Source organism: Girardinichthys multiradiatus, chromosome 3 (genome assembly GCF_021462225.1).
Source record: "Girardinichthys multiradiatus isolate DD_20200921_A chromosome 3, DD_fGirMul_XY1, whole genome shotgun sequence".
NCBI classification, from domain to species: Eukaryota; Metazoa; Chordata; class Actinopteri; order Cyprinodontiformes; family Goodeidae; genus Girardinichthys; species Girardinichthys multiradiatus.
Genome location: NC_061796.1, coordinates 11,291,948 through 11,319,615, shown reverse-complemented (window position 1 = coordinate 11,319,615; position 27,668 = coordinate 11,291,948). Strand labels below are relative to the sequence as shown.

At 38.7% G+C, this 27,668-nt stretch overlaps 2 protein-coding genes across 9 annotated transcripts in view; one reads left to right on the top strand and one right to left on the bottom strand.

The window, feature by feature from the left end:
• The window catches only part of dnah5 (dynein, axonemal, heavy chain 5), a 136,043-nt gene extending 134,576 nt beyond the window's left edge, over positions 1 to 1,467 (top strand). For all 4 annotated transcript variants that reach the window (XM_047360743.1, XM_047360741.1, XM_047360742.1 and 1 more), the window contains one exon: positions 777 to 1,467. In XM_047360743.1, coding sequence (XP_047216699.1) covers positions 777 to 928 — 152 coding nt within the window. In that variant the 3' untranslated portion in view covers positions 929 to 1,467. The remainder of the gene's footprint in view (positions 1 to 776) is intronic.
• A 290-nt stretch (positions 1,468 to 1,757) lies between these two features.
• Positions 1,758 to 27,668, bottom strand: part of adcy2a (adenylate cyclase 2a) — a 49,789-nt gene continuing 23,878 nt past the window's right edge. For 2 of the 5 annotated variants that reach the window (XM_047360744.1, XM_047360747.1), the window contains 20 exons: positions 27,531 to 27,642; positions 26,361 to 26,488; positions 23,016 to 23,174; positions 22,716 to 22,848; positions 22,457 to 22,633; positions 22,313 to 22,356; positions 22,094 to 22,174; positions 20,046 to 20,115; positions 19,706 to 19,803; positions 19,455 to 19,539; positions 17,240 to 17,377; positions 16,260 to 16,379; positions 15,952 to 16,136; positions 13,797 to 13,881; positions 11,927 to 12,085; positions 11,379 to 11,525; positions 11,107 to 11,217; positions 10,883 to 10,997; positions 8,963 to 9,087; positions 1,758 to 3,126 (listed from right to left, as the gene is read on the bottom strand). In XM_047360744.1, coding sequence (XP_047216700.1) covers positions 2,974 to 3,126; positions 8,963 to 9,087; positions 10,883 to 10,997; positions 11,107 to 11,217; positions 11,379 to 11,525; positions 11,927 to 12,085; positions 13,797 to 13,881; positions 15,952 to 16,136; positions 16,260 to 16,379; positions 17,240 to 17,377; positions 19,455 to 19,539; positions 19,706 to 19,803; positions 20,046 to 20,115; positions 22,094 to 22,174; positions 22,313 to 22,356; positions 22,457 to 22,633; positions 22,716 to 22,848; positions 23,016 to 23,174; positions 26,361 to 26,488; positions 27,531 to 27,642 — 2,425 coding nt within the window. In that variant the 3' untranslated portion in view covers positions 1,758 to 2,973. Of the gene's footprint in view, positions 3,127 to 8,962; positions 9,088 to 10,882; positions 10,998 to 11,106; positions 11,218 to 11,378; positions 11,526 to 11,926; positions 12,086 to 13,796; positions 13,882 to 15,951; positions 16,137 to 16,259; positions 16,380 to 17,239; positions 17,378 to 19,454; positions 19,540 to 19,705; positions 19,804 to 20,045; positions 20,116 to 22,093; positions 22,175 to 22,312; positions 22,357 to 22,456; positions 22,634 to 22,715; positions 22,849 to 23,015; positions 23,175 to 26,360; positions 26,489 to 27,530; positions 27,643 to 27,668 lie in introns of those variants that run through there. The other 3 variants (XM_047360745.1, XM_047360746.1, XM_047360748.1) reach the window with 3 other exon arrangements.

Genomic DNA, 27,668 nt, shown 5'->3' with positions numbered 1-27,668 from the left:
AAATATGTTAGGTTATATGTAAAATTTTATATCAAAATCTGGCCATATTTTTGGCTTTTATACACTACTACAACATCTTCTAATGTTTGTCAAATCTACAAAGATCTGATGTTGCTGGTGGTTTTAATGTTGTGCCTGACTAATGTATATTGAGGCAGGCAGCAGGCATACATTTGTTTTCTCCTTGGAAACCTGCTGACATCACTGCTTTTTCAATCAATTAAATTCCAGTGACACACAAAACCGAGTTTGTTGACACATTGTCCCATTTTCTCAGAATGAGGCTGGTTCCTGTTAGAACAATGACTGATCAGGGATGTTTCTGGTGACAAGAGGCTGTAAGAGACTGAGTATGTGTTCAGAGTACAAGAGTCCTGGACACTGAACTACTCGTCAGCCTATTTTAATGCGCAATTGCATCATCAATGAAAGCTCACTTGAAAGATTTGATTGTTTACTTGAGAAAAGGACTTTTCCTTTTGATTTGATTAAGGCCACTCAAGGCAACTTCCAGCAGCTTATTACGGCTGAAAACAAACTGATGTAAGAATAACTCAAATTGTCCTAATTTGAGTTATTTTGCTGATTAGTCTTCATAATAAAAGATGTGGTGTTAAACACAGCTGGTTGTCTCTGTGACACCAGAATGGTGTAAATATTTCAGAAACTTGAGGAAGTTCCACTTTAACAATGTTTAATTAAAAACACTTTTACCAGCTGCTGTCCTGTTTCCAGAAAACTGTTAAATTGTTGTTTTTTCCTGCGCTATGTTGCAGGTGTGAAGGATTCACGCCTCTATTCCTGTCCAATTTACAAGAAGCCAATAAGGACAGATATGAATTACATCGCAGCTGTGGACCTGAAAACGTCCCTTCCTCCAGAGTACTGGATCCTCAGGGGTGTGGCTCTGCTCTGCGATGTGAAATAATTGTTGACACACAACATATCACGAGACACCCCATGTCTCAATAGGATTAACCTGTATAAAATAAGGTGAAAAAAAAGTTATTAGGTATGTGGAAAACAAATTATTTCCAAATTCCCTTTAAGCTTCCATTAAGAGGACATGAGATGGAGACTGAATATTGCTGTGTGTAGGATTAGAAGTCATCTTAAAATAAAGCCATGAGTCTATTCAACCCAATGTCTAAACTGTATTTGATACATGTAAAAAAAAAAAAAAAAATGTCCTTGTTCTTTGTTTCCATAAAGTGAAAAGAGGCAGCGACAGCTGCTTCTGCAGTGATAGAGGATTAGATGTGAATGTGGAGTGATGACATGTCTGATTTTAAGATACTTTTTGTTTTTAGCTGGGGGTATGTCTTCCATACTGGTTACACAACTCATAATTTCTGTTTATGTTGTCAGAAGGGTGAAATGTCATCTTTAATGTGCTTACTCTGGCTGTCTCCATTTGAGATTATATTGACATTTCCATTTGAACCCTAAATAAACACATCACATGTTTTTCAGCTTCCCAGAATTGATTTAGTTCTGGCCCTGATGAATCTAGACACATGTATGCGGATCGGAGACACTGTTGTCAAGTGTTAACCACATTCACGAAGCGGACCAGGGAGGGCTTATGTTGACGTCACCAACCTGCTCCCAAGCTTGCTTTAAGTAAACAAAATGTTTAGGTACAGGAAGCTGTGACTATTTTCACTATCCTGCCATTGCGTTTAAATGCAGCACAATTCTATCTAGTTGAGGATATTTTCTAAGAAGACTACAGGCAAATACAAGCTTAGATTAACTAAATTACATAGAAATTTTATTGAAGATTTTTCAAAAAACCAAAAGCATAAAAAAAATGTAACCACTTTTTTAAGAATGTTTTGTTTTTCCATACAAAACAAACCCACTAAATCTTCTCTGTACATAAATCAGGCTTTAACTACTCAAAACTAAAATATGTACACTGAGATCATTTTTCTTAAGCAGCAGAGGCCAAGTGCATAAACGTGTCTGTATTAAAACAATCCAATTAGTTTGGTTTCTAAAAGTACTTGCCTTTTTTAATTTTCATTATTCGTGTGAATTAATATCTCAACCACATTAATGAACTTCAAGGGTAAAAGCAATAAAATATCTAGATTTCTGTGTAGATTTTAATTATTTTTTGCTGTTATGCATCTGGCCCCAAATTCCCTGCTTTCAGCAGGAGTCAACAAACACAGTTCAGATAATGCAGACATGTGATGACAGTCTGGACTTTTTTCCAAACGTGCCATTCCAGATGTTCTGGACTGTCTGAAGAATAAATCCAAGACTTTATGGTTTTAACAGATTTCTGAAGTATACATTGTAAACCATGTTGCCTTTTTCAATTTCAAGAAACCTTTGCAAAAGCAGGTTTCTGATTTTCATTCTGGATATATTTTAATGCTTGATGTTTTGAAATGTTTAAAATACTTGTAAGAGGAACACAGACTTCCTTACATTCATAACACCAGCAACAAGCTGTGTTTGTGGTGCTATTAGTCTTTTGGAAATTCTGTTGATACATTTTTGTAAAAATGCTTTGGCTTTTTCCACGCACATTATTCTGCAACCAAAGTGTACTGCTTCCTGAAAAGAGAGACCTGCTGTAGTGCAGCTGGCATCAAAGCAGGGGTTTCTTGCCAGTGACCGCAACAAGCATCCCAGAGCTAAGCAATTACTGAATTGGAACTTCTGAATCTCTTCTTTCTTTTCATTAAGCCAGAATATCACAACGCCTTGGTCTTTTGGGCTTTAACATTCAAATTGCATTAAAATTGTAATGTTTACATCCTTTTAGCTGTACAAAAGCTTTTGCTTTTTGCACCGTACACAGTTACAGAAGTGACTAAATGAATACTAGATGTGATCTATGGCATCTGTGTTTTTCCCCTTTGTCATTCAGATTTCTTCCTGAGTCGCATTTGTTTTTATTACAAAAGCTCTGAGATGTCAATAGTTATATATATATGCAGATACTCTGAACCAGTCTTACAGCATAATATTCCCTTGGGACAGTGATCGTGTCATCTCTGTGTGCACAAAGAAGGTCTTGAGCTCTCCTTTGCCCTTGACATTGATGATCCCTCTACAAGAGCACATGTAGCCCAGATTATGAAGGATGCGACTTGTCTCCTCCGTCACCTAGAGGGAAAAGCATATGTGTCAAGCCCCATTTGATTATTTTACATGACTGGATTATATTCCTCCAGATAAAAACAGAAAATTCTGCTTCCCTTTCACTATTCAGTCATGGACTCTTCTTGACATGTTTCTATGCATTACAGCATATACAGTTCCTTCTCAAAATATTAGCATATTGTGATAAAGTTCATTATTTTCCATAATGTCATGATGAAAATTTAACATTCATATATTTTAGATTCATTGCACACTAACTGAAATATTTCAGGTCTTTTATTGTCTTAATACGGATGATTTTTGCATACAGCTCATGAAAACCCAAAATTCCTATCTCACAAAACTAGCATATTTCATCCGACCAATAAAAGAAAAGTGTTTTTAATACAAAAAACGTCAACCTTCAAATAATCATGTACAGTTATGCACTCAATACTTGGTCGGGAATCCTTTTGCAGAAATGACTGCTTCAATGCGGCGTGGCATGGAGGCAATCAGCCTGTGGCACTGCTGAGGTCTTATGGAGGCCCAGGATGCTTCGATAGCGGCCTTTAGCTCATCCAGAGTGTTGGGTCTTGAGTCTCTCAACGTTCTCTTCACAATAGCCCACAGATTCTCTATGGGGTTCAGGTCAGGAGAGTTGGCAGGCCAATTGAGCACAGTGATACCATGGTCAGTAAACCATTTACCAGTGGTTTTGGCACTGTGAGCAGGTGCCAGGTCGTGCTGAAAAATGAAATCTTCATCTCCATAAAGCTTTTCAGCAGATGGAAGCATGAAGTAAAATTAGCATATCACCCAGCCGCCTGGCCGGTCCTCCCTTAGCCCCTGCAATCCCCCGCTGGAGCGGCCCTCCTCCGCCGAGGACCTGACGCACACGTAGCGCTGGCAGCACGGAGACAGAGTCCACCGGCAGCCGAGCCCGCACATGCGGGGCTCGACGGAGATGGCGCCCCACCCCACACCGCCACCACCATGCCAACCAACCAGGTGGCTGGAGGAAGAGGGGTGGGAGAGGGGGAGGGAGGGATCGTGGGTAGGAGGCCAGCAGACGGCGAAGGTGCGGTCCCGAGCGGAGACCTGTTCGTCGTGCAGCAGCTTCCCGATTCGGTCTGCACTTAGGGGGACGAAGGCGGTCCAGGCCGCCTGCGACTGCCCCAGCCGCTGAAGGGAATATTCCGATTGATGGCAAAGCGACCCTCAGACAGGCGTAGTCCCGTGGTAAATTAAAAGGGTCTCTAAACGAGCTATGAACCTAATCATCTGAATCAACGAGTTAACTCTAAACACCTGCAAAAGATTCCTGAGGCCTTTAAAACTCCCAGCCTGGTTCATCACTCAAAACCCCAATCATGGGTAAGACTGCCGACCTGACTGCTGTCCAGAAGGCCACTATTGACACCCTCAAGCAAGAGGGTAAGACACAGAAAGAAATTTCTGAACGAATAGGCTGTTCCCAGAGTGCTGTATCAAGGCACCTCAGTAGGAAGTCTGTGGGAAGGAAAAAGTGTGGCAGAAAACGCTGCACAACGACCATCAGCACCGGTTCCCCCCAAGGCTGTGTTCTCTCTCCTCTGCTCTTCTCCCTGTACACCAACAGCTGCACCTCCAGTCACCAGTCTGTCAAGCTTCTGAAGTTTGCGGACGACACCACCCTGATCGGACTCATCTCTGATGGTGATGAGTCTGCGTACAGATGGGAGGTGGACCATCTGTTGGACTGGTGCAGCCAGAACAACCTTGAGCTCAACGCTCTAAAGACAGTGGAGATGGTTGTGAACTTCAGGCAGAACCCAGCACCACCTGCCCCCATCACCCTCTGTGACTCCACAATTGACACTGTGGAATCTTTCCGCTTCCTGGGAACCATCATCTCCCAGGATCTCAAGTGGGAGCCAAACATCAGCTCCCTCATCAAGAAAGCCCAGCAGAGGATGTTCTTCCTGCGGCAGCTGAAGAAATTCAACCTGCCAAAGACTATGATGGTGCACTTCTACACAGCCATCATTGAGTCCATCCTCACCTCCTCCATCACCATCTGGTACGCCGCTGCTACAGCCAAGGATAAGGGCAGGCTGCAGCGTGTCATTCGGTCTGCTGAGAAGGTGATTGGCTGCAGTCTACTGTCGCTCCAGGAACTGTACACCTCCAGGACCCTGAAGCGGGCAGGGAAGATTCTGGCTGATCCCTCCCACCCCGGTCACAGACTCTTTGAGACTCTCCCCTCTGGCAGGAGGCTGCGGTCCATCCGGACCAAAACCTCACGCCACAAGAACAGTTTTTTCCCATCTGCCACCAGCCTGGTTAACAAAGCCCGGAAACCACCCTGACACTGTCCCTTTCCCCCACACCCCCCCTTTTTTTGCTGACAGGACATTTGTAACTTGTAACTCTATGAGTTACATTAACGCTCAGCTTGGACTCCTGCTTTACTTGCACTGCTTTACTTGCACAATGATCACCTGCACTGTTGTATTGCTCTTGCATCTTATACTGCTCTATATTTACTCTCACTCACTTAAAACTGTGCACATATATTTATATTATATTGTAGATATGTTTATACTGTTTAATTTGTACTGTATTGCACCGACTACGCCAAAACAAATTCCTTGTATGTCCAAAAACGTACTTGGCAAAAAAGCTTTTCTGATTCTGATTCTGATTCTGAAAAAAAAGAGGTGACCGGACCCTGAGGAAGATTGTGGAGAAGGGCCGATTCCAGACCTTGGGGGACCTGCGGAAGCAGTGGACTGAGTCTGGAGTAGAAACATCCAGAGCCACCGTGCACAGGCGTGTGCAGGAAATGGGCTACAGGTGCCGCATTCCCCGGGTCAAGCCACTTTTGAACCAGAAACAGCGGCAGAAGCGCCTGACCTGGGCTACAGAGAAGCAGCACTGGACTGTTGCTCAGTGGTCCAAAGTACTTTTTTCGGATCAAAGCAAATTCTGCATGTCATTCAGAAATCAAGGTGCCAGAGTCTGGAGGAAGACTGGGGAGAAGGAAATGCCAAAATGCCAGAAGTCCAGTGTCAAGTACCCACAGTCAGTGATGGTCTGGGGTGCCGTGTCAGCTGCTGGTGTTGGTCCACTGTGTTTTATCAAGGGCAGGGTCAATGCAGCTAGCTATCAGGAGATTTTGGAGCACTTCATGCTTCCATCTGCTGAAAAGCTTTATGGAGATGAAGATTTCATTTTTCAGCACGACCTGGCACCTGCTCACAGTGCCAAAACCACTGGTAAATGGTTTACTGACCATGGTATCACTGTGCTCAATTGGCCTGCCAACTCTCCTGACCTGAACCCCATAGAGAGTCTGTGGGATATTGTGAAGAGAACGTTGAGAGACTCAAGACCCAACACTCTGGATGAGCTAAAGGCCGCTATCGAAGCATCCTGGGTCTCCATAAGACCTCAGCAGTGCCACAGGCTGATTGCCTCCATGCCACGCCGCATTGAAGCAGTCATTTCTGCCAAAGGATTCCCGACCAAGTATTGAGTGCATAACTGTACATGATTATTTGAAGGTTGACGTTTTTTGTATTAAAAACACTTTTCTTTTATTGGTCGGATGAAATATGCTAATTTTGTGAGATAGGAATTTTGGGTTTTCATGAGCTGTATGCCACAATCATCCGTATTAAGACAATAAAAGACCTGAAATATTTCAGTTAGTGTGCAATGAATCTAAAATATATGAATGTTAAATTTCATCATGACATTATGGAAAATAATGAACTTTACCACAATATGCTAATATTTTGAGAAGGACCTGTAGTGCATTGCAGTAGTATTGATGCCTTTAAAAATTTTTCACATTGATGTCATGTTACAACTACAAATTTGTATTTTGTCCTAATAGTATTTAATTTTACAGACTACCACAACAAAGTCTATAAATCTGTAGTTGAAGCATTACGTTTTCAAAATAAAATAAAAAATTAAGAGTGTGATGTAAATTTGTATTCAGGCCCTTAAATAGATTTCAGAACCACTTTAAGCTGCAATTACAACCGTAAGTTTGTTTGGGATAGGTTTTTGCCAGATTTGCACTTCTGGGAACATTGGTTTTAAAGTCAAGCCACAGATACTCCGTTAAATTTAGGTCTGGACTTTGGTTGGGTCAAATCAGTATGCTTTGATCTAAACAAACCTCTAACAGAAGGACTTATAGCTTACTTTCAACAATGGCTTTCTCCTTGCCATGTAAAATGGAATGCACAATTACGTTTTCCCATTAACAGATTATCCCTCCTGAGTTGTGGATCTCTGCAGCTCCTTACTTACTTCCCCAATCAATACTCTTCTTGGTTGGCCTTTCAGTTTAGGTGGATGGCCATGTCCTTGTGGGTTTGCAGTAAACACTGCCATGTCACATGTTCAAAGATTGTGAAATTGTTTTATAATCAAACCCTGATTTAAACTTTTCTACAACTTTATCCCTAACGTGTCTGGTTTTTTCCTTGGCCTTTGCGATGCAAAACCTCTAACTAACTTCTGAGGCCATTACTAAACAGCTGGCTCGGCTGTATAAGATTAAACAAAACAGGTTGGCTATTTACTATTTAAATTACCTTTAAAGGCAGTTTATTGCATTGGATTTTATTTAGATGTATCAGAGTCTGCCTCTTTTCAGAGTTTCATGAAAAAGCTTAAGGGGTATTAATACCTGTGCATAGCACTGTATCTGCTGTAATTTAAAGATCAAATCAGCATTATTCATTGTATAAACCCTAAACCCAAATCTGCAAATTGTTATTGAGTCAACTGCAAATAATACTGGCTTCATATTTATTTATCCCGTAAGTGAGAAGGAACCATAGAATTTCTTCTAACTTATTCACAATGCTCCATGTTTAAACATCAACATGTGCATTAAGAGTAATGACATTTCCAGGAAAAATAGCAGGTTATTATGGCAAAATGTATAAAAATCAAACAGTGTTTATTTCAAATCTTTTGAGTTAATCCGTCTTTCTCTACAGACTGTGTCGAGTTGACAATTTGCTATATATTCCTACACTTTTTCATTGATAAAGTAACATATCTGAAAGCTCATATCTCCCATTCTGTTCACGACCCGTTGACCCCTGTTCTCTGCTATGCATTCTTTGACAAGATTGAACCAGTTTCTTTGCTTTCTTTACAGAAGATTGTAGCTCATCTGAAGCCCTCATGTTCTCCATATGATGTTCTTCGTCCTCAACTTTTAAAGAGGTTTCCCTCACTACACTGTAATAAATTTTATGTCTCTTAACTCAAAAACAAAAATTCAAAAGCTGCCTTAAAACCATAAATCTTATTATAAATTAAAACATATAAATTTGCTGAAGCCCTAATAAATAAGGGTGATGTGGTATGTCAGTCTGGAAATTTGTGTAATTGGGTTGTTTATTTTCCAGGTCTGGATAAGTATTGTATTTACAAACTTGATTCTTAATCCTCCTTTCTGAAGGATTTATCAATCAATCCCTCCCTGACCACTGTAGAAATGTGTATAATTTCTTGTTTAGTTTCAGATTAAGGCCTTACAAAATTAATTTAAAGAATACACTGAAATCTGGAAACCTATGACATTTTATCAGTAATCTTAATTTTCTATCGAAACAATAAAATGTGCTTAATGTTTCACATTTAGCCAAGTTTCTTTTTTTGCATTTTTTCTTTGCTAATCATAATGACACGCAGTAATGCCTCACATATTGTTCTTTATGTGTACCTAATTTTATAGTCTTGTAAAGACTGTTTGTTGACTATGTGTAAAACTGAGGAAGTGTGGTGACTTTTAGACAAAAAATGTGAATTAAAAACAAAAGGAAGCCGTGTTCATGCCACTCACCTGTATTTTCCCCAGGACTCCAGTGCTTTCCATTCTGCTGGCTACATTTACCGTGTTTCCCCAAATATCATACTGTGGTTTTTGAGCTCCAATGACTCCAGCAATCACTGGACCGTGGTTAATACCTGATAAAGGAAAACAGGTCAATATCAGCACTTCATCTTAATTTATTATATTTATCAGGAAAAATTATTAACACCAATAGACTATAATTATGTATTTTAATACATAACAAATTCTTATATTTATTAGCTTAATTGTCACATATGCTGTATTTTTTTGTAATTATGTGTTAAGGAAGGTTGCATTGTCTAGAACAGTGTTTTTCAACCATGGTTCTTAAGGCACACTGCCTTGCATATTTTAGATGTTTCTCTGCTTCTGCACACCTTTCAATTGATGGCTGTTTAACAGGCTTTTGCGGAACCGCAATTATCTGAATCAGTTGTGTTAAAAGAGAGAAAAATGCAGGGCACTGTGCCTTGAGGACCATAGTTGAAAAACACTGGTCTAGAAAACATACATTTTGTCCTTTTTACTTTGGATATCATTTTCTTGTTTCAGTAGTATTATTGATTCATCGAGAGCAGCACGAAACATTTGTCAGAAAATTATCTGCTCCCACATTAAACAAAGCTTTTCACAAGACTTCATCACATTTGAAACAAAGTACAGTAGAGCACTTAATCCCCAACACCATTAGACCCTCAGCTTGAGCTTCTCATACAAATTAAAGACATCCCCCTGGGAAATAGAAGGCACACACAAATGTAAAGGCTACAACATCAGGCACACAACCATTGGTTTAAATATGACCAGTGTTTTAGGACAAGTATCCCTTCCTGATGGGGGGTATTATGTCCAGTCTTGAAGCAGCAGGGATGTAAAGTCATCCAGTCACACACTTGCACACTGCTGAGTTAATGGAGCAGCTCATGCTGAGACCTGCAATGTCATATTGGAGGGAACAAACTAACTCCTACTGCTCACAGGGAGCTGGGACATGCCACTATGATTCCCTACCAAGACCATGACTTTTTCAGACCAGTGGTGTTTCAGACATTAGTGTATGGTTGCTGCAGAGACAGTAATTATCTCGACAGGGCAGGAGTTCTAAGGGATAAAAAAAGTATTTCACTGACATTTACCACTTGGTGCAATGGAGCACACATTTAAATTGAACCTGATTCCTTTGAACACATGTTATGTTGAGCAGAAGAAAAAGACTACTTTTAAAACTCTAAGCCTTTCAATTTCGAACCAGAAGCACCAATGTTGTGTGACATTTAACTTGTCATGTCTGACAAATGATTAGATTGCTCTGAGGTTACCATCACTTTTAGAAACAGGACAGGAAAAACCCTTAAGCACATTTTAATAAATCAACAATAAGTTAAAGTAACTCAGTTCAGAAAGCAAAACTCAGTTATTATACATAACATTCCTTACACAGAGTGATATATTCCAATTTACTTCTCTTAATCTAAATATTACACAAAGTCTTCTAGATGTTGGGATCTTGATATTCCTTATGGGATTGAAAATTTGCTTTCATCTAAAAAGGAGCCTGGTCCATTGTCTCCTCAGGCCTTGGTAAGACACTTAGGATGTTGTCTCTTGTTCACAAGTGACTTAGCACGAGGAATGTGACAGCTGTAGCCCATGTCTTGGATATATCCATCTGTCGTGGTTTTTAAATAATTGTCTACAGGTGCATTTAATGTCTTGGGAATTTCCTCAAAACTCTATTGGGCATTACTTCACAATCATAGTCCTCTCAATGTTGTTGACCCTGATGCTTGTGCAGCTTTTCCACCACCACCACCCCCCCCCACACACACTTAACTTAACTTTCCTGTATTTACCTTAAATTATATACATGCAGTATTGTGCTTTGTTTCAGTTCTTAGTGAGACTTACCAACTCTGAGCTTAAAGTCGTTGAATGAGTGTTTGTTGATGACATCTAACTTTCCCACCAAGGCAAAAGCAAACTCCACCATGGTTCCCAAGTGCATGTACTGTCTGTCATGCTCCTGCAAGAAAACACTACTTACACTATGCTTTCTACTAAACAGCAGTATATTTAATGGCAGTCAGGTATACAACATAAGAATGAAAAAGAAGTCTGAACAATGAGTCTACCTGGGTAGTGTACTCAGTCACAGACGGTGTGTTAAGTCCAGTAGCTGCCATATAAGTGCTGCCGATGGTCTTTATCTTCTCGACACCACTAAATTTAGGTTTGGAAAGCAACTGCACATAAAATACAAAACATGTAGGCACACATTTTAAAATCAAACCTAGAAGAATAATTTTGTTTTGTTTATAATTGTCAGAAATCTGATCACATGCTGCTAAAAATGCTGTACTCATGAGGCAAATGTTATAAATGTTCTAACAAACTACTAAATTACCTCATCAAAGTCAGCAATGATTTCATTGAGAAGCCTGAGACACTCTAATCCCTCCTTGTTGACGTCAGATTCAGTGTAAAACTCTTTAAAGTCTGGGATAGAGGCAAACATGACACACACCACATCATAGGACTGGTGGTAAAGATCCTGCAAGAAAAAAAGCTGATATTAGCTTGTATAGATCACAAAAATTTTTAGTAAAAAGTGATGAACACTTGACAGAGTGCCCAGATCAATACTATGCATATTTTCACTAATTCAACCCTTTCTACTGTTGCACAAACACTGTCCATATTTACTAAATAAATTTCCTAACAATTGTCTATATTTATAAAGGTCTGTACAACAGGAGCAAATATTGACGTAATTCAAAGTTCTGTTTTTTATTTTTGAATCTAAGATTCACTTTCTAAATTAAATAACTGAAATAAATGTACTTTTCACTGATATTAGAGATGCACTTGTATATAACCTCTATTTGTTAAAACTAAGCGTTATTATTTTACGCACAAATGATAAAATGTGCTAATTGGAAAACAAATGCCAACCTCATTTTTCCAGTTGCGAGCCAAGAAGTGTTCTGCAACATGTGCAGGAAGGACGTTCTCAAGCAAAACCCGGTTGAGATTCTCCATTGTTTCAATTTCTTCGCATTCTTTCTTAAACTTGTTCTTCCAGAGAAAGTCCAACCTACAGTAATATTCATTCTGTTACAAAAGGACACAGAGATGAAGAGACTGAAGATACAGCTGTAAAGCTTGCTTCTATCAAGCACAGAAAAACACAATCTGACAAATATAGACACTGAAGACAGAAAAAAACAAAGCTACAGCTACATTTCTGCCATTAGAAAAACAATTGCAGTTATCCATGTGTATAAAAAACCAAAGTCACACAGTAATACATGCAGCTCTGTTTGAATAGCCTGATATCCATTTAAAACCTCTTTGTAATGCTTTTAGGGTGAGTGTAAAGACTCCAATAGAGTACAAAGCTTCAGAACACACCAGGTCTGATATTTTTTGGCCGGAATTATGTATGTAGTCAAATCCTCCACACTTGAAACATCTTCAGCTCAGGTTCTCCATAACACCACTTGAGATTTTCAGCTTGTAAAATGGAGAGCCAGCAGCTCTCCTGTGCCATGTCATGCGTTTATGCAATTGTTATTTGGTTTCTCTGATGCAGAAGTCAGAGCATGGATAGTCTACACAACATCACTCAGCTTTGGTTTGGGTGTTCTGTCCTTGGGGTGAACCAGTTTTTTGTCTGAGAGTGTTGTTAGGTTCAAAATTCACCAGTATGTTGTATCTTGAGAAAGTTATCCTGAGAAGAAACCCAACTGTCAGAATTGAAAAAGACTCATGAATAGGTGTCCAAACATTTCAAAGGAAAAGAAAACAGAACAACAGTCTGGTTGCCTCGGATTAAAGCCTGTTGTTGTTGCCATGACCCAGATAAAAGCGAATTTGCACAAGAATTTAATGGTATTCCATCACATTAAATCCCAGTAAAAACTTTGAAGTTTGTGGTAACAACATGACAAAATGTGAAAACCTCCCAAAGTATTAATCAGATGGAGTGTAATGGCATATTTCTTAGGGAAACCAACATTTCTTTAAAATGCACAGGGTCCAAAGGAAGTATTGCTAAAGTCCTGACATTCAGACATTTAGGATCCCCTACCAGAAACTCAAACTCACAGCATTAGATTTAGTATTTAGATTTAGTACCAAACAGTATGCAAGCATCCATCAATCTTCTACAGAATATACAGAAAGCACTCATAATTTTGTCTCTGGTTCAAAATTCAAGAATTGTGAAACTAGTATAGTTTCACAATTCAACTTGTTTATTACAGATTTCCTGACTGAGAAATTTACCACAGAAAGCTGTTGCGCACTGTGAAAAAGACCATTGGTATCTACTGAGATTAGTGACTGAATTCCAGATTCAGTCATGTTTTATACAGACAGTGATTTGTTTGCGTGATGTTCTGGAAGAAGCTGAACAATCATGACAAAACATCCCAGAGACTGTAATCAACTAGAAGACTTAATTTACGTGTCCTGTAATAAAAACCAAACCTGGGGCCTCGCCAACGTTAGACGTGGGCAATTAAGAACAATTAAATAAACATTGTCTGAAGAAAAACAATGGAGTGATGCAGAAAGTTAGTTTTAGAGGAAAAGCTATATTTGGAATAGGCAGACGAGACAGCACAGAGCAGGAAAAATAGATTGAGGAAATGAGAGAAAATGAAAGAATGCTTCCCGACTGCAACAAATGTAGATGCATAAAGAAAGAGAAACTGAAGAAAATGCAGGGATAACGATGGTACATTTTGGTATATGTGCAAAAGCTGTGTGGATCAAATGTGCAGTATGCAACATCAATTTCAATCAAATCAAAGCTTACCTGTCTGGCAAGCACGAGCAGCGTGATGAAGAAGATAAAGAGAGAGATAGAGCCCATCGTCTTCAGATCCTTGAGAACTCCTGGTCTTAAATTAGAAAGAAATAATGTGTTTGTAAGATAGTTAACAGATAATGACAAACCTAATTTATGAAAAAAGATAAAAGGTGAAAAAAGACAGACTGATGAGATTAAGACTATTTAATTACAATCGCAGATCAAAATCAACACTGACACATGCAACATGAATGGTTAGCAGACCGTTTTATTGTAAGCTGTCACTCAGTCTAGACTGTCACTCCTGCTTTGCTGTGACAAGAGCTTGTTTACTATTAGCATTCTAGTGACAGAGTTACACTGTCATGGTGCATTGAGTACAGCTATTTCTCAAAAGCAATTAGAAAAATTTTCATAATTAATAGAAGATTTAGCACAAACAATAAAAGCTTGGCTTCTGTTGGGATTTAACCTCAATTGGGAATTTTGTGTGGACCTGTTTCAGCAAGTGACGCAATAAGCACGCTCAGACATTATAAGCAATGCCCCTTTTGATGAAGCTCAAATGCGCCACTATTTCATCTTTATTAACGCAAACATATTTTGTATGATTCAGAATTTATTGGTACAATCTAAGACACAGCTCAACCGGAAATCCTAGAAAAGAGCATAGCCCACTCAGTTAATTTCCTTTACAATATGAATGGCAAAAAATAAGCTGAATAGCAGACAAAACTGCTGTTCAGCTCATGACAAGGACACAATGACAAAGATGATGGTTAATTCAGATCATTTCAGCTGGAGTGAGGCCAAGGCTTTTTTAATGTGTTTTAAATCCTTTCATTAGTATGAGAAACTCACAGATGAAAACCAGTATTTACCACTAATGCCACAAACACTCATGAAAAGTCCAAAACTTGCACTTTAGGATTTTGTTGGTTTGGCTTTTTAAGAGTGTAATTTCAAGCCATATTTTACAAATTATAGGACTCTGTTCAAGCTTGCACCACATTTAAGCAAGATTAATTCTGCATTGTTTTTATTTTTATTTCAATATTTTCTCATTGATATCAGTGGGAATTTGTTAGAATATGATCTCTAAATATTGTCATGACTTATGATAACGAGTGCGAGTCACCTCAGTATGAGAATACTGTTCCTCAAGTAAATAATGCTGCAGCACTGCCTTTTTATGAATCTGATACTGTAAAACAAGCTGCCACATGCAAAAAAAAAAGAGATTGTGTATATTCTGCACATATTCTCCAATGCAACATGACCAATGAAAGTGTCAGTCAAATGATGCAGCATTAATTCAATAGTAAAACAATCTAATCTCAAGATGCATTATGCATACACCATGTCTGCACTGATGAAGATTCCCTCTCATTGACATGCCCAATGGTTGAAATGGCTCCAACTGACTGCAGTCTGACCTACTTATTGCATTATTCAGCAGATGATTATTTCACAACTTAGGGATACCCCTAGACTGTAAAAGGAGCATTGAACTTTGATTCCATTAAATATGGAAATGTGGTGGCATCATGGCTAAAGTAATGTACCCTGACCTGACAAAGTATAACAACTATTACGCCTTTCATCCAATGGACACACCAAGATACTTTGTCATAATAATTGTTTTCATTCATAAGTAGTGAATTGTTCTGCTAACATTTTAAAGCAGTCAATTTCCTGATGAGCTAGCTGTACTGTGACTGTAAAATGCATGTGAACAAAATGAGAGTGTTACATTCACATATTATGAATGACTGCAGTATGTCATGTGGGTCTAATTGCTATTTAATCATTCCAGAGAGTTGCCAGCTTGTACTTGATAACCAGCTGGTGTACTTAAATTGAATTTGCCAATGAGACTTCCAGAGCTTCTCATTTATTAGATGTGTTCAAACCCTCCAGTCTCTAACCTGCTGTGTGACACACCTAAGACATTCAACCAATTTAAATTTGCCATTATATTTAGTATTTGCTTTTTCTGGTGTTTCACCTTAAGTGATTAACAGAACACAACACCTTGCACAAGAGCCGGTTCTTTCCATAATGAGGCTCACGTAATAAGGTGTGTAATAGACAGATTTTCAGATGGACGTTTGTTCTTTTGCCTGCTAATGATATCCTAACACACATTCCTTCCACCTACCTGTCAAGGCTTTCAGTCTTATACAGGAATCTGCTATATTCATCCAGCAGAGAGGCATGGGAATGTAGAATAATAATGTTGTAGATCACCACTGCAGTCAACATTATAATCATCTTTAGCTCATAGTTTATCCTCAGGAACACCGAGCAAGAGATCAGGGCCAGGATGCAACTGTAAATGAAATACTGAACAGGAGGTTTGACAGACAGAGAGGGTGATTACATCTAGGATCAGTAAATAATAAAAACAAGAAAGAAAATCAAGAATAAATGGTCATTATTCTTACAGAAATAGTTGTCGACACTTACAGGGAGGTAATAATTGTTCTTGCCAGAGAGGTTTATAAGCTGCCCATTTGGGTAAAGCAGTGTTTCATTAGATGAGTTGAAAAGCAAAACTGGAGGAGTCATATCATCTTCCAAAAAGAACTAGAAGACAATCAAACATTAAAAGATATTGTTGCTTTATTTCAAAAGTAAAAACAGACAAATTAGAAAAAAACATTCAATCTGCTGCTTCGCTTGTCAGTGTGTGTATAGATGACCCAATCAGCATTAGACTTGAATGAGTAAAATACAATGTTGTTAGAGGCCAATTGTGACAACCATTCAATAATGTCCATTAAAGGGAATCTGCAGGATACAACAAGGATTGCTGTCCCACTGAGCAAGGGCTACATAATTTGGTTCATCCGCCCTGAGCGTCTGAGCCATGTCAGAGGCAAAACACGATTATAATCTCTGGAATCGATTTGTGTGAGGTGCTAAACCAGGGTCCTGACACCATGCTTTATCACAGAGCCAGCCTCGTCTCAAGCCTCAGGATACCGTTCCCCCTTTATCTGAGCCTTTATGTGTTCATCTTTACTCTCCATTAAAATAAACCCCCATTACATTAATCTGAAAAATAAAATAAAAACTTGATATACTTGTCATCTTATCAGTAAGTGCAAATAAGTTTGATATGGGGAGGAGCAAAGAAAATATAATAGTAATAACTGTAAATGGAAAAAACAAGTATAAAAAAAAACTTGAAAATGTTTTATCAGGTAAAGTGAAACAAAAATAAGTGTGCTATTTAGGCATATGTACAACTGTGGCACAGCTTATTTTCGAAAGCCACAACAACACAATTTAAATGATGTTGCATAAAGTATCGTGAATTCCTTCACCTTTTTATATTATTTCAGTAACAAAACGGCCACTGTTTTCAAAATGCACTTTATAAGGTGGGAAGTCTCCAAGGTCTTACCAGGTTCTTAGAGCAGTACCTGCACGTAAAAGCTTACCATGTTGATGACTGCCATTACAAGTATTAGAGCAGTAGTTGTCAAGGTGAGAGTGATGCGGGGCCAAGGCTTGTTGGCAATAATAACTGATGACCTCAGCAGCCACATCCAAGAAGTAGATGCACTTTTACTGCAGTGCTGTATACACACAAAGACAAACACAAATACAAGAAGAGATCACTGCAGGATTTTAAATCTAAAAACAGAAGACCCAATATAAATCAAAGAAACAAGACTTAAAGCAACACACCTAAAATACATGATGGGTTTGATCCAACCATTTATTAAATGACTGGATCAAACATCTTGTATTTTTTCAAGCTAAAGAATGCAAATTATACACATACATAAGAATACAATGTATTCATTATTGATTGAAGACAATTAGTGTTAAATATATTGAATTTCAAATAAGTTCATACACTGAAGCAGACATAAATGCTTAAAAGCAGACAATTTTTAAATGCATCAGCAGCGACAAAGGTTTTTAGATACCCATTAATTGACTTAATTTAATTAGTCTATTTTAAGTTCACATTTAAAATATTTTACATGGAGAAAAAAAATAATTTTGAAAGGTGCCCATTTGTAAAATGTGTATACGCATAAAGTGGGAGCTGCTTTTATTCGGCATTTCTTGAGAATCTGGGCTGACAAAAATGGACTAAATGTGTTCTTAAAACCTAAACAGATACTCTTACAAAGGCCTTCCAAGACAAGGGGCCTGATCTTCAAAGATTCCCAAAATGGCACACTAAATTGCACATGCAATAGGTGGGAGGTGGTAATAATAATAATAATAATAATAATGATAATGATAATGATAAAAAGTAGAGGGAGAAGAATGAATATAACGCATTTTTTTAAAAACATTTCAAACGTGATAATAAAAGCTTAAGGTGATATCACTCATAAAATCTGGAAAAGTTTACTTTGCTCAGTGAGAGACAACGGCACGGAAATTGAAGACAGAGGTGCCCAAAACTGCGTGATAAAATAAAAATATTTTATTCTACTGCATCACCTCAGGCACAACATATTGAGGTGCCACATGTTACATAATATGGTATCAGATCTGTGTTTTACACACGTCAACCCCTCAAAACTCCCATACCCTTAAAACCACCTCACTGAGGCATGCTTTATGTTTTTTTTTTCTCTCCAGTATAGAGAGTGAGAAAAAAACACCACCTGCGATAACAAAGGGGAAAAGGCATTTAAGGTGACTGGATCAGAAAGTCTCTGAGGAAGCATAAGTTACCAAGATGAAGAGTATATCTGCAAAATTATTTAAAGTCAATAATTTGCTGCTTAAGTTGCTGAAAGCTTTTCTGAAATGCAATGGAAAGTCTCTGCCACAGATTTTGGGTGGAAAATTGAATACTTCATCTAACCTGCAGTATACAGTAATGAGAGTGATGTCAGTGAGAAATCCTACTGAGAGGGAGTGAAGCAAATTACAACTGAGTCCCTTTAGGAGCACATTTACACCATTAAAAATAAGTTTTACCTTCAATTTTTTTAAGTTTTATGTGATGGGTTTATTGTTGTGTTTTTTCCTAACACCATGTCACTTTTGAACCAGTTGGTAATTAACACTGAAAACAATTTGTATTGGCATACTTTAACAGACTAACACTCCCATATGATAACTTCTAAGATTCTCCAAACCAAGATTTATTCAGCTTCTGGGGACCATAAGCAAAAGAACAGAAAGTTCATAGCTACTGCACATAAACCCACTAAAATAACTAAACCTTGCTCCGTTTCATTATTTTAATAATATTCTGGGGAGAAAAAACCAGGATTGTCATGCTAGAAAACAGCTCACACAAAAACAAAAGGCATCAAATCTGCTGAGGAATCTGTGCGACAGCTCACAGTTTTCTCCAGCTCAGTTAAATAAAAAAAATAAGGTGGGCTATGGGCTCATATTGTGTTTAATGTTTAAAAGAAATAGCAATATAAGATTATTAGTAATGCTACTGATGTCCAAAAATCATTCACACCTGTCACACTGAGACAGGCAACAAATGGGCTTGATAATGACAAAGATAAGGTGAGTGAACAGAATTTGCCTGGATATCATTTAAGAATTGTGACTTTTCTTGCTTATGGGTCTTTATCAATAAAACATTTACCAAAAAACTGACTTATATAATATAAAACTGGACAATTGGCAGTACCTGGATGAAAAAATATCTGCACCACTCACCAAGAAGTGTCCAATGAAACATATGAAGATTATCAGGGAGAGGGTAATAAAGGCCATTCCAAATGATATTCCTAAAACAGGCGTTCTGAAAAAAGAAAAAATAACTCTCTAATAAAGAATACAAACTTTTTATTGTGTGTGTGTGTGTGTGTGTGTGTGTGTGTGTGTGTGTGTGTGGGTGTGTGTGTGTGTGTGTGTGTGTGTGTGTGTGTGTGCTATAAAAAACATAAAAACAATTATAGCTCACTCACTTTGGCAGAACCAAGATCTGCACAACAAAAATGCAGAAAAAGATCAAACAGGCGCAGGTGACATAGTATTTAAAGGCAGGCAAGGTTGTTGCTCTGTACTGAAAAAACAAAAAAAAATTTAAAAGGCAACAACAGTTTTTTTAAACTGATCTATCTTCTTAAGAAGCTTTCCAACTGTGTGCTCATCCATTATTCTAATCAACATAACGCATAAGATTACATTTTAATCTAAGTGTAGGCAAAGCAACAAAAAGGAACAATTTGTGAACAACAATGCATAATTAATGTACTTCATCTCAAGCATTGACAGATTCTCTTTTTACCTAAAAAATCCTCTTACCTCTTTCTCCAAGGATCTATTGTGAAAAAACAGTGATATTCTTTGAATGTCTTCAGACTTGAGCCACTGTCTAGACAAAAAACAAACAAAATACAGTCAAGCATTCAGAAAAACCTGGAAGGGATGTAAATCAAGGACCATCATAGACAAACCAAAGACAAATTTAAACTAAAACAGAATATAAAGGATAATTTGCTATATTCAGGGTTTCTACACATTTTCCATTAAACACTTCCATATTTTTCCTATACTAATAATTTAAAGATTTATTTTTGTCAATTTTGATAACATTCTGAAAACATACAAAGCATCTTTAGAGGTACTTCAAAATATACACTGCTCAAAAAAATAAAGGGAACACTTAAACAACACAATATAACTCCAAGTAAATCAAACTTCTGTGAAATCAAACTGTCCACTTAGGAAGCAACACTGATTGATAATCAATTTCACATCCTGTTGTGCAAATGGAATAGACAACAGGGGGAAATCTTTGGCGATTAGCAAGACACACTCAATAAAGGAGTGGTTCTGCAGGTGGGGACCACAGACCACTTCTCAGTACCTATGATTTCTGGCTGATGTTTTGGTCACTTTTGAATGTTGGTGGTGCTTTCACACTCATGGTAGCACGAGACGGACTCTACAACCCACACAAGTGGCTCAGGTAGTGCAGCTCATCCAGGATGGCACATCAATGCGAGCTGTGGCAAGAAGGTTTGCTGTGTATGTCAGTGTAGTGTCCAGAGCCTGGAGGCGCTACCAGAAGACAGGCCAGTACACCAGGAGACGTGGAGGAGGCCGTAGGAGGGCAACAACCCAGCAGCAGGACCGCTACCTCCACCTTTGTGCAAGGAGGAACAGGAGGAGCACTGCCAGAGCCCTGCAAAATGACCTCCAGCAGGCCACAAATGTGCATGTGTCTGCACAAACGGTTGGAAACCGACTCCATGAGGATGGTATGAGGGCCTGACGTCCACAAATGGGGGTTGTGCTCACAGCCCAACACCGTGCAGGACGCTTGGCATTTGCCTGAGAACACCAGGATTGGCAATTTTCCCACTAGCGCCCTGTGGTCTTCACAGGTGAAAGCAGGTTCACACTGAGCACATGTGACAGATGTGACAGAGTCTGGAGACACCGTGGAGAGCGATCTGCAGCCTGCAACATCCTTCAGCAGGACCGGTTTGGCAGTGGGTCAGTAATGGTGTGGGGTGGCATTTCTTTGGAGGGCCGCACCGAGATGAGATCCTCAAACCCCTTGTGAGACCATATGCTGTTGCGGTTGGCCCTGGGTTCCTCCTAATGCAGAACAATGGTAGACCTCATGTAGCTGGAGAATGTCATGTATGTTCCAAAATTTGTAAAATTAAAATACTGAAATTCACTTCTGACTGGAGTTTGGTAAAGGGTTCCCTTTGGAAATCAATTATGGTTGGACTTAAAAAAATCAATACTAATTCCTGAAAGTGCAATTTTTGATCTTTGATACCTTTAACTTGGTTAGTGAAGATTTTATGGTTGTTCCAAAGCTTTGTTTAGCTTCTGAACCTTCTTAGATAATGCTAAATCTTAGCAGCACAGGTCTAGTTTGAAACCTTAATTTACAATAATTTACTGGTTTAGTGGCCAAAAAAGCAATTCATTTTGACCATTTTTGAAGTGTTGGAGTTCAAAACTCAAAATAGTGGCAGCTAAAATGTTACACTCAACTTCTGATGAAGCAAATCAAGGTTAAAGGATGTCACTTAAATACAGTATAAATTACTGAAAATAAGCCTTATGTTTTTCGAAAGTCCAATTTTGATCCTTTTGAAAATGGGAAGGGGAATAACGTTTGAAAGCATTTTTCCATACTCAGTTTTATTTTTTCATAGTCATCCAGACCTGGAACATGATAAAAGCAATTTCAATGCTTTTCAAGACAGTGTAGGAACCCTGGATATAAGATGCAAAGTTCATAGACAGTTTTTGCCTGTAAATGTTATGGCAGTTTATAATGTATTAAACACAAATAGGTTTTAAAAAAAAAAAAAAAAAAAAGTTACTTTTGTGAATTTATTCCATCAAACGTCCTGATCATCCTTTCATTGAATTCTTCTTCAAACCGTTTCTTCTGAGACTTTGTCCTTTATAGGGAACAAAAAGAGCCAGGAGGAAAATATATTTTTAACTTGACACAGTTTTAGACAATATGGCCTTTGGTGAAAATGTAGTCTCATTGAGCAATGGAATATAAATGTTTAATTAAAAAAAGGACGGCTTACCTCTCTGATCTCCTCTGGAAATGATATTGCCCCATCGGCACATCCTTAAAACAGAGCAAGAGGAGGTACAGCATAGGTTGGCACCAACAAATGTGCTGCTCATCACATAAATAATACTATTTGTCTAAAATAAAATATACACACAGAAGTGCTAATCTTCCCATTCTCATTTGTCATGCTGTCTCTGTGGTGCAGGTTAGCAAAGGGCTTGGCTGCTCCCCATGACTCCAAGTACCGGGTCATCCTGACTGAGGCTCTCATTTTTGCTCCATCAAGAGTGTGTCTGGGCCGATAATAATGCTGCGGGCTCCGACGCTCCACCTGAACATACACGGAAGTAACGTGAGTTTAAAGCATTTTCTTGTATGCCTAGTATTCCTGTTACTCAATGGAAGACCTATACCTTTGGGTTAATAACAAGGTAAGTGAAGACACCGTGTTCCTTTAGGTAAGGATCCCTCTCTTGTCCATCCCCGTCCTCAACCTTATAAGCACCGTTTAGGTGTTCCAGTGTCACTGATGTTATGTGAACTCGCCTAGCAATGAATTAAGCCAGTTATTGGTTCTCCAGTAATATTTTTTATGATTCATTGATATCATTTACAACTGATAAGAGTGTGACCGATTAGACAAATCAATAAGTGTAGGCATCAGTTTATAAAACAGGCATCAGAGCAATACGTTTCCATTTAACTTTACTCACCCTGGTACACCTCCTGCCTCCATATGATTGGCCAGTGTGACATCATGTGACCAAACATCATACTGCCATTTTTGAAGTCCAATAACCCCACATAGAACATTTCCAGAATGTACGCCCACACGCATGTTAATATCAACCCCTGTAGCATCTCGTACTTTCCTGTAATGCATCAGAAATATTCATTTAATGAGTCAATATGTTGTTTCTGTTCAAAATACTATCATAGACTTTTTCATTTCTTTATAACAAATGTACACAACACCCACCCACACAAAAAACACACTCATGTGTAGACTTCTCAGAGGAGAAATCTACATATATCTATTAAACAGCTAATATTTCCATATACTGTATAAAAAAATAGAACGCCAAGACTATAGTTGTCCAAATTATTGCTATTTTGCAATGATCGACAAAAAAGAGAATTCTTTAAAAATACTCCTTTATGACAAAACTACTACAAATCAAAACATTTTCAACTCCCAGAGTTGGTGCACATATTCCCATTACTGAAAAACAAAATAGTAAGCTTCTGCTGGAAGTTTAAAACTCTGGTAAAAATGGCAAGTATGTCCAATCTGACCAACGTTGTGGGTTATCCTGACAGTTAATTGGTTAACCTGACATCAGTTTTCTTTATTGTCACACTGCTAACTTCTAGCAGCTCTCTCTTCTTTGCTATCCCACCTCTCTCCTGGTTTGATCCAATGTACACTATTCACAAAAAGTTTGGGATATTTGGCTTTTGGGTGAAATTTCAAGATGAACCTAAAATGCACTTTAACCTTTACAGGTGAACTTGATGTGCTCTTCTCTGAACTTTTGAATAGACATGTCCAACTGTTAAATGTTTCAGTACCTTTTGCAGAACTCTAACTAGGAGCTTAATAGAAAAATTCACAACAGGTGTTTGATCCATGCATCGACCAATACATTTCTTAATTCAAACAGAATTGGTATTTAATCAGTCATCATCATGCTGTTCATATTTTGACATCATGAGACTAATATGACACTTAACAACTGATTAACAGTACCTCGCCACTGCAAGGCTTCAAACAGATTGTTCTCAGATGTTAGTGGGCACTGACTTTAGAGTGCCACAGAGTGTCTTCAGCAGGTTGCAACAGAGATATAGTCTTGAATAGTCACAGAAAGGCATAGGAGCGGATGTCCTTCGGCCACATCCCACATTTTCGTGTAGGACAATGCTCCAGCTCATTGTCGTTGCATCATTAGGAAATGGCTGCTGGAGACTTTCTAAAGACCTGAATCCCATAGACAACCTATGGGATCAGCTCAGTCACCATCTAGAGGCTCATAACTTTGTACTCCTTTACCTCAATGACCTGAGGGCTGCTCTTTAAAAAGAGTGGGATGCCATGCCTCAGCAGACAATGAAATTGACTTGTGAAGAGCATAAGACGTTGTTGTTAAGCTGTGTGCCCTGATGCTCAAGGGCACATGACACACTGACTTTTTTTTGTTGTGATATCCCAACCACTGTTGTTTCAATAAATAGTTTGAGACTTCACCTTTGCATGCTTCTACTTAAATGCCCTACTTTAATGATATAATTACTATAGTGTGAACGTTTTCTGTTGTCCATGAAGTTCACCTGAAAGCCAAATATCCCTAACATTTTGTTAGTCTAACATGCCATTTGATACAGTTTCATATTTACACCCATCTTCCAGCAAGTGTCAATTACTGCCAAGAGAAAGAAAATGTATGGAGCTAAATTGGGGCCATAAAGTTTGTTCAAAAGAAAAACATTTGAACCTGAAAAATTATTTTGAACCTCCCCCCAAAAAATTTGAAAACTGGAAAAAAAGTTTTGCAACTGAAAAACAAACAGATGTGAAACTGGAAAAAAAACAAGTTCCAAACTACTTTTCAGATTCAAGGTTTTTTTTCGAACTTGCAGATTTTTTTTTCGGCTTTAAACTTTTGGCTCTGTTTTGGTGTGGGGGGCGGGGCCTCAGATCACGGAGGTGCGGAATCATGACTGACAGCTTGTTTTCACATGGACTGGACTTGGGTTTCGGTTTCTGGTGCATTTTTGATTAAAACGTGTTTGGTCTTCATTTAGTGAAGAGACTCACAGCCAGGGGCAAACTGGCATACGGGGCAACCGAGGAAATCCCCGGTGGACCGCTGGCTTAGGCATTTCTTATTTTGTGAATGTTTAGTTTTTAATAACCGCCTTTCACAGACGCAGGGCGCTGGGCCAGTGATTCAGCTCGTGGGCCGGTGGGTCACGGGCTCAACCACCAGCCCACCACCCTGCACAGACGCAGGGCGAGCGCGACATCAAGTACGGAAGAGGCGACAGTTTCTGGGGCGCTGATATTTTTCTGGACCATTGTGCCCTAAACTATGCCATATCAAGCTGTTAAGGATAACCTTTATTTATATGACTCATAGCAGTTTTTCCCATTTATACCATAATGATATACAGCATAAGTTCTAATGTTTCCTTTTTGTTAGAATAGGACAAGAATGCTCATCGACACACATTACAAGGACAAATGGCCCAAGGTTTGTCATGAATGACCTGTGGCTGGGGCACTGGGTTTGATGGTGGAGCAGGCTGTAACTGGTTTGATTAGAATGCAGCAGCACACTTAGTTTAAGGATGGACACCCGCTACTACACAACGTACCAGATAGACACCACAATGGTGACACATAGTCTGCTGATAATCACTGAGGGAGGGCACATCCATTGCATCGGAGTGCCAGATATAAAACTACATGTGACCTTCTATCAAGGCTCTTCCTCATCCTTTCACAGACGCTACGGTCCAAAACAGGGCCAAAAGTTTGAAGCCAAAAAAAAAAATCTGCAAGTTCGAAAAAAAAAACTTGAATCTTTTTTTTGGGGGGAGGTTCAAAATAATTTTTCAGGTTCAAATGTTTTTCTTTTGAACAAACTTTTATTTTTTTAGGTTCAAATTGTTTTCTTGTGAACAAACTTTTATTTTTCAGGTTCAAATTTTTTTCGTTTGAACAAACTTTATGGCCCCAATTTAGCTCCATAAAAATGCTTCTATTTTTAGCCTTATGCACGGTATAAAAATGCCAACAAATGAGAAAAATATAAACCTGCAAACAATTATCTTCCAGGGACTTAACTATTCAGAGTAATCCAAGTCTGCCAATGTATTTGCTTTTAACTTTTATTTTAAATTCTGACATAATGACACAGAAGATGAACTAAACAACAGTTTGGTTGGGAAAAGTACCTTGAGGGTAAGTAGGACAAAAAGTAATAGAGAAAGAATAAAAATGTAACTTTTTTTTACAAGTTGTTAAATATTGTTTTTATATATCTGCCACTTACTTGATAGCTTCACACATGTCCAAACCCATTTTCACACAGTTTTTAGCATGGTCTGGCAATGACTCTGGGAGGCCGGACACACAGTAGTAACAGTCTCCAAGAATCTTGATCCGCATACATTCATTTTCCTGCATATAAAAATGCCCAATAAAGGTACAGAAAAATGGGTCTAACTGAAGTAGTTTTTTAATAGTGATTTCAATAAGAATCTAATTCTTCAAGACCCATTAACCTAAGTAAATGAATTCACTGTCAGGATCTGTGCCATGTCTGTTTGTTTGGTGCTGTTTACTCTGCTTAGCCTCTAGATGGCGTTGAACCTGGAGGAGAGGTGACAGGTGTTCTCTATCCCCCTGATTACCTGCTGAGGAGTATTTAAGGAGGAGGCTGCCAGCAACTCACTGCCAGAGTGTTGCCCTTAGTGGTACAGCTCAAGCCACATTACCTTTGTCTTGACCTTGCCTTGTACTTTTGGTAATTTTGTATTTGTTACCTTGCAGGTTTACCTGAATCTGACTTTGCCTTCTGCATTGAACCCTGCCTGGATTACCATCTTCTGGAAAGAAGCTATCTAGCTCCATGAACAAAGACTCAAGCCTCTTATTACTTCGTTGGATCACACCGGCTGGCAGCTTCCTGATTCCTTCGTCCCTTGGATCTCCTTCTACGAACCCTGTCCACCCTCCTCCATCCACTGCACCAACTTCAGAAACTCTTGGACTTCCTGGCACACCAGTATTCACCATCTCCTGTCTCACCAGTAAACAACCCCTTGGTCTTTCCACCCCCCTCTGGCGGATCTCTCCATCAATCCAGTAAGGCAGAATTATTATTTAAGAATTTAGATCCAGAGTTATCCCTTGCTTACCGTTTGTTTTACAGTTGGTATCCCGGTTCCAGTTCCCTGCAAATTTCCTTACACTGTAAATAAACTCATTACCGTTAAACTCAGTCTTCTGAATTGCTTTCTGCATGTGGGTCAAATCTGTTTGAAACATTATGACACTCACTTGAAAAGACATTTGAAAATGTGACTAAGGAAACCAAAGTCTAATTTGTGGGTTTGAATATGATAGTAGCTCTGGTATTTAACCTGCAACAAAGTTGCCAAATCAGCAATGACTAAGATGTACAACAAATATTGGCCTGAATTCAACAGGTGCTTTTTACCTTCGCAATTTGATCGAATTTGCCGAACAGCTCATTCAGCATGTGCACCAGTTCTCCAGGTGAGCAGTCACTGGCTAGGCGCGTGAATCCCACGATATCTGCGTAAAGGATACTTAAGAGGAAAGGAGAAATGTATTT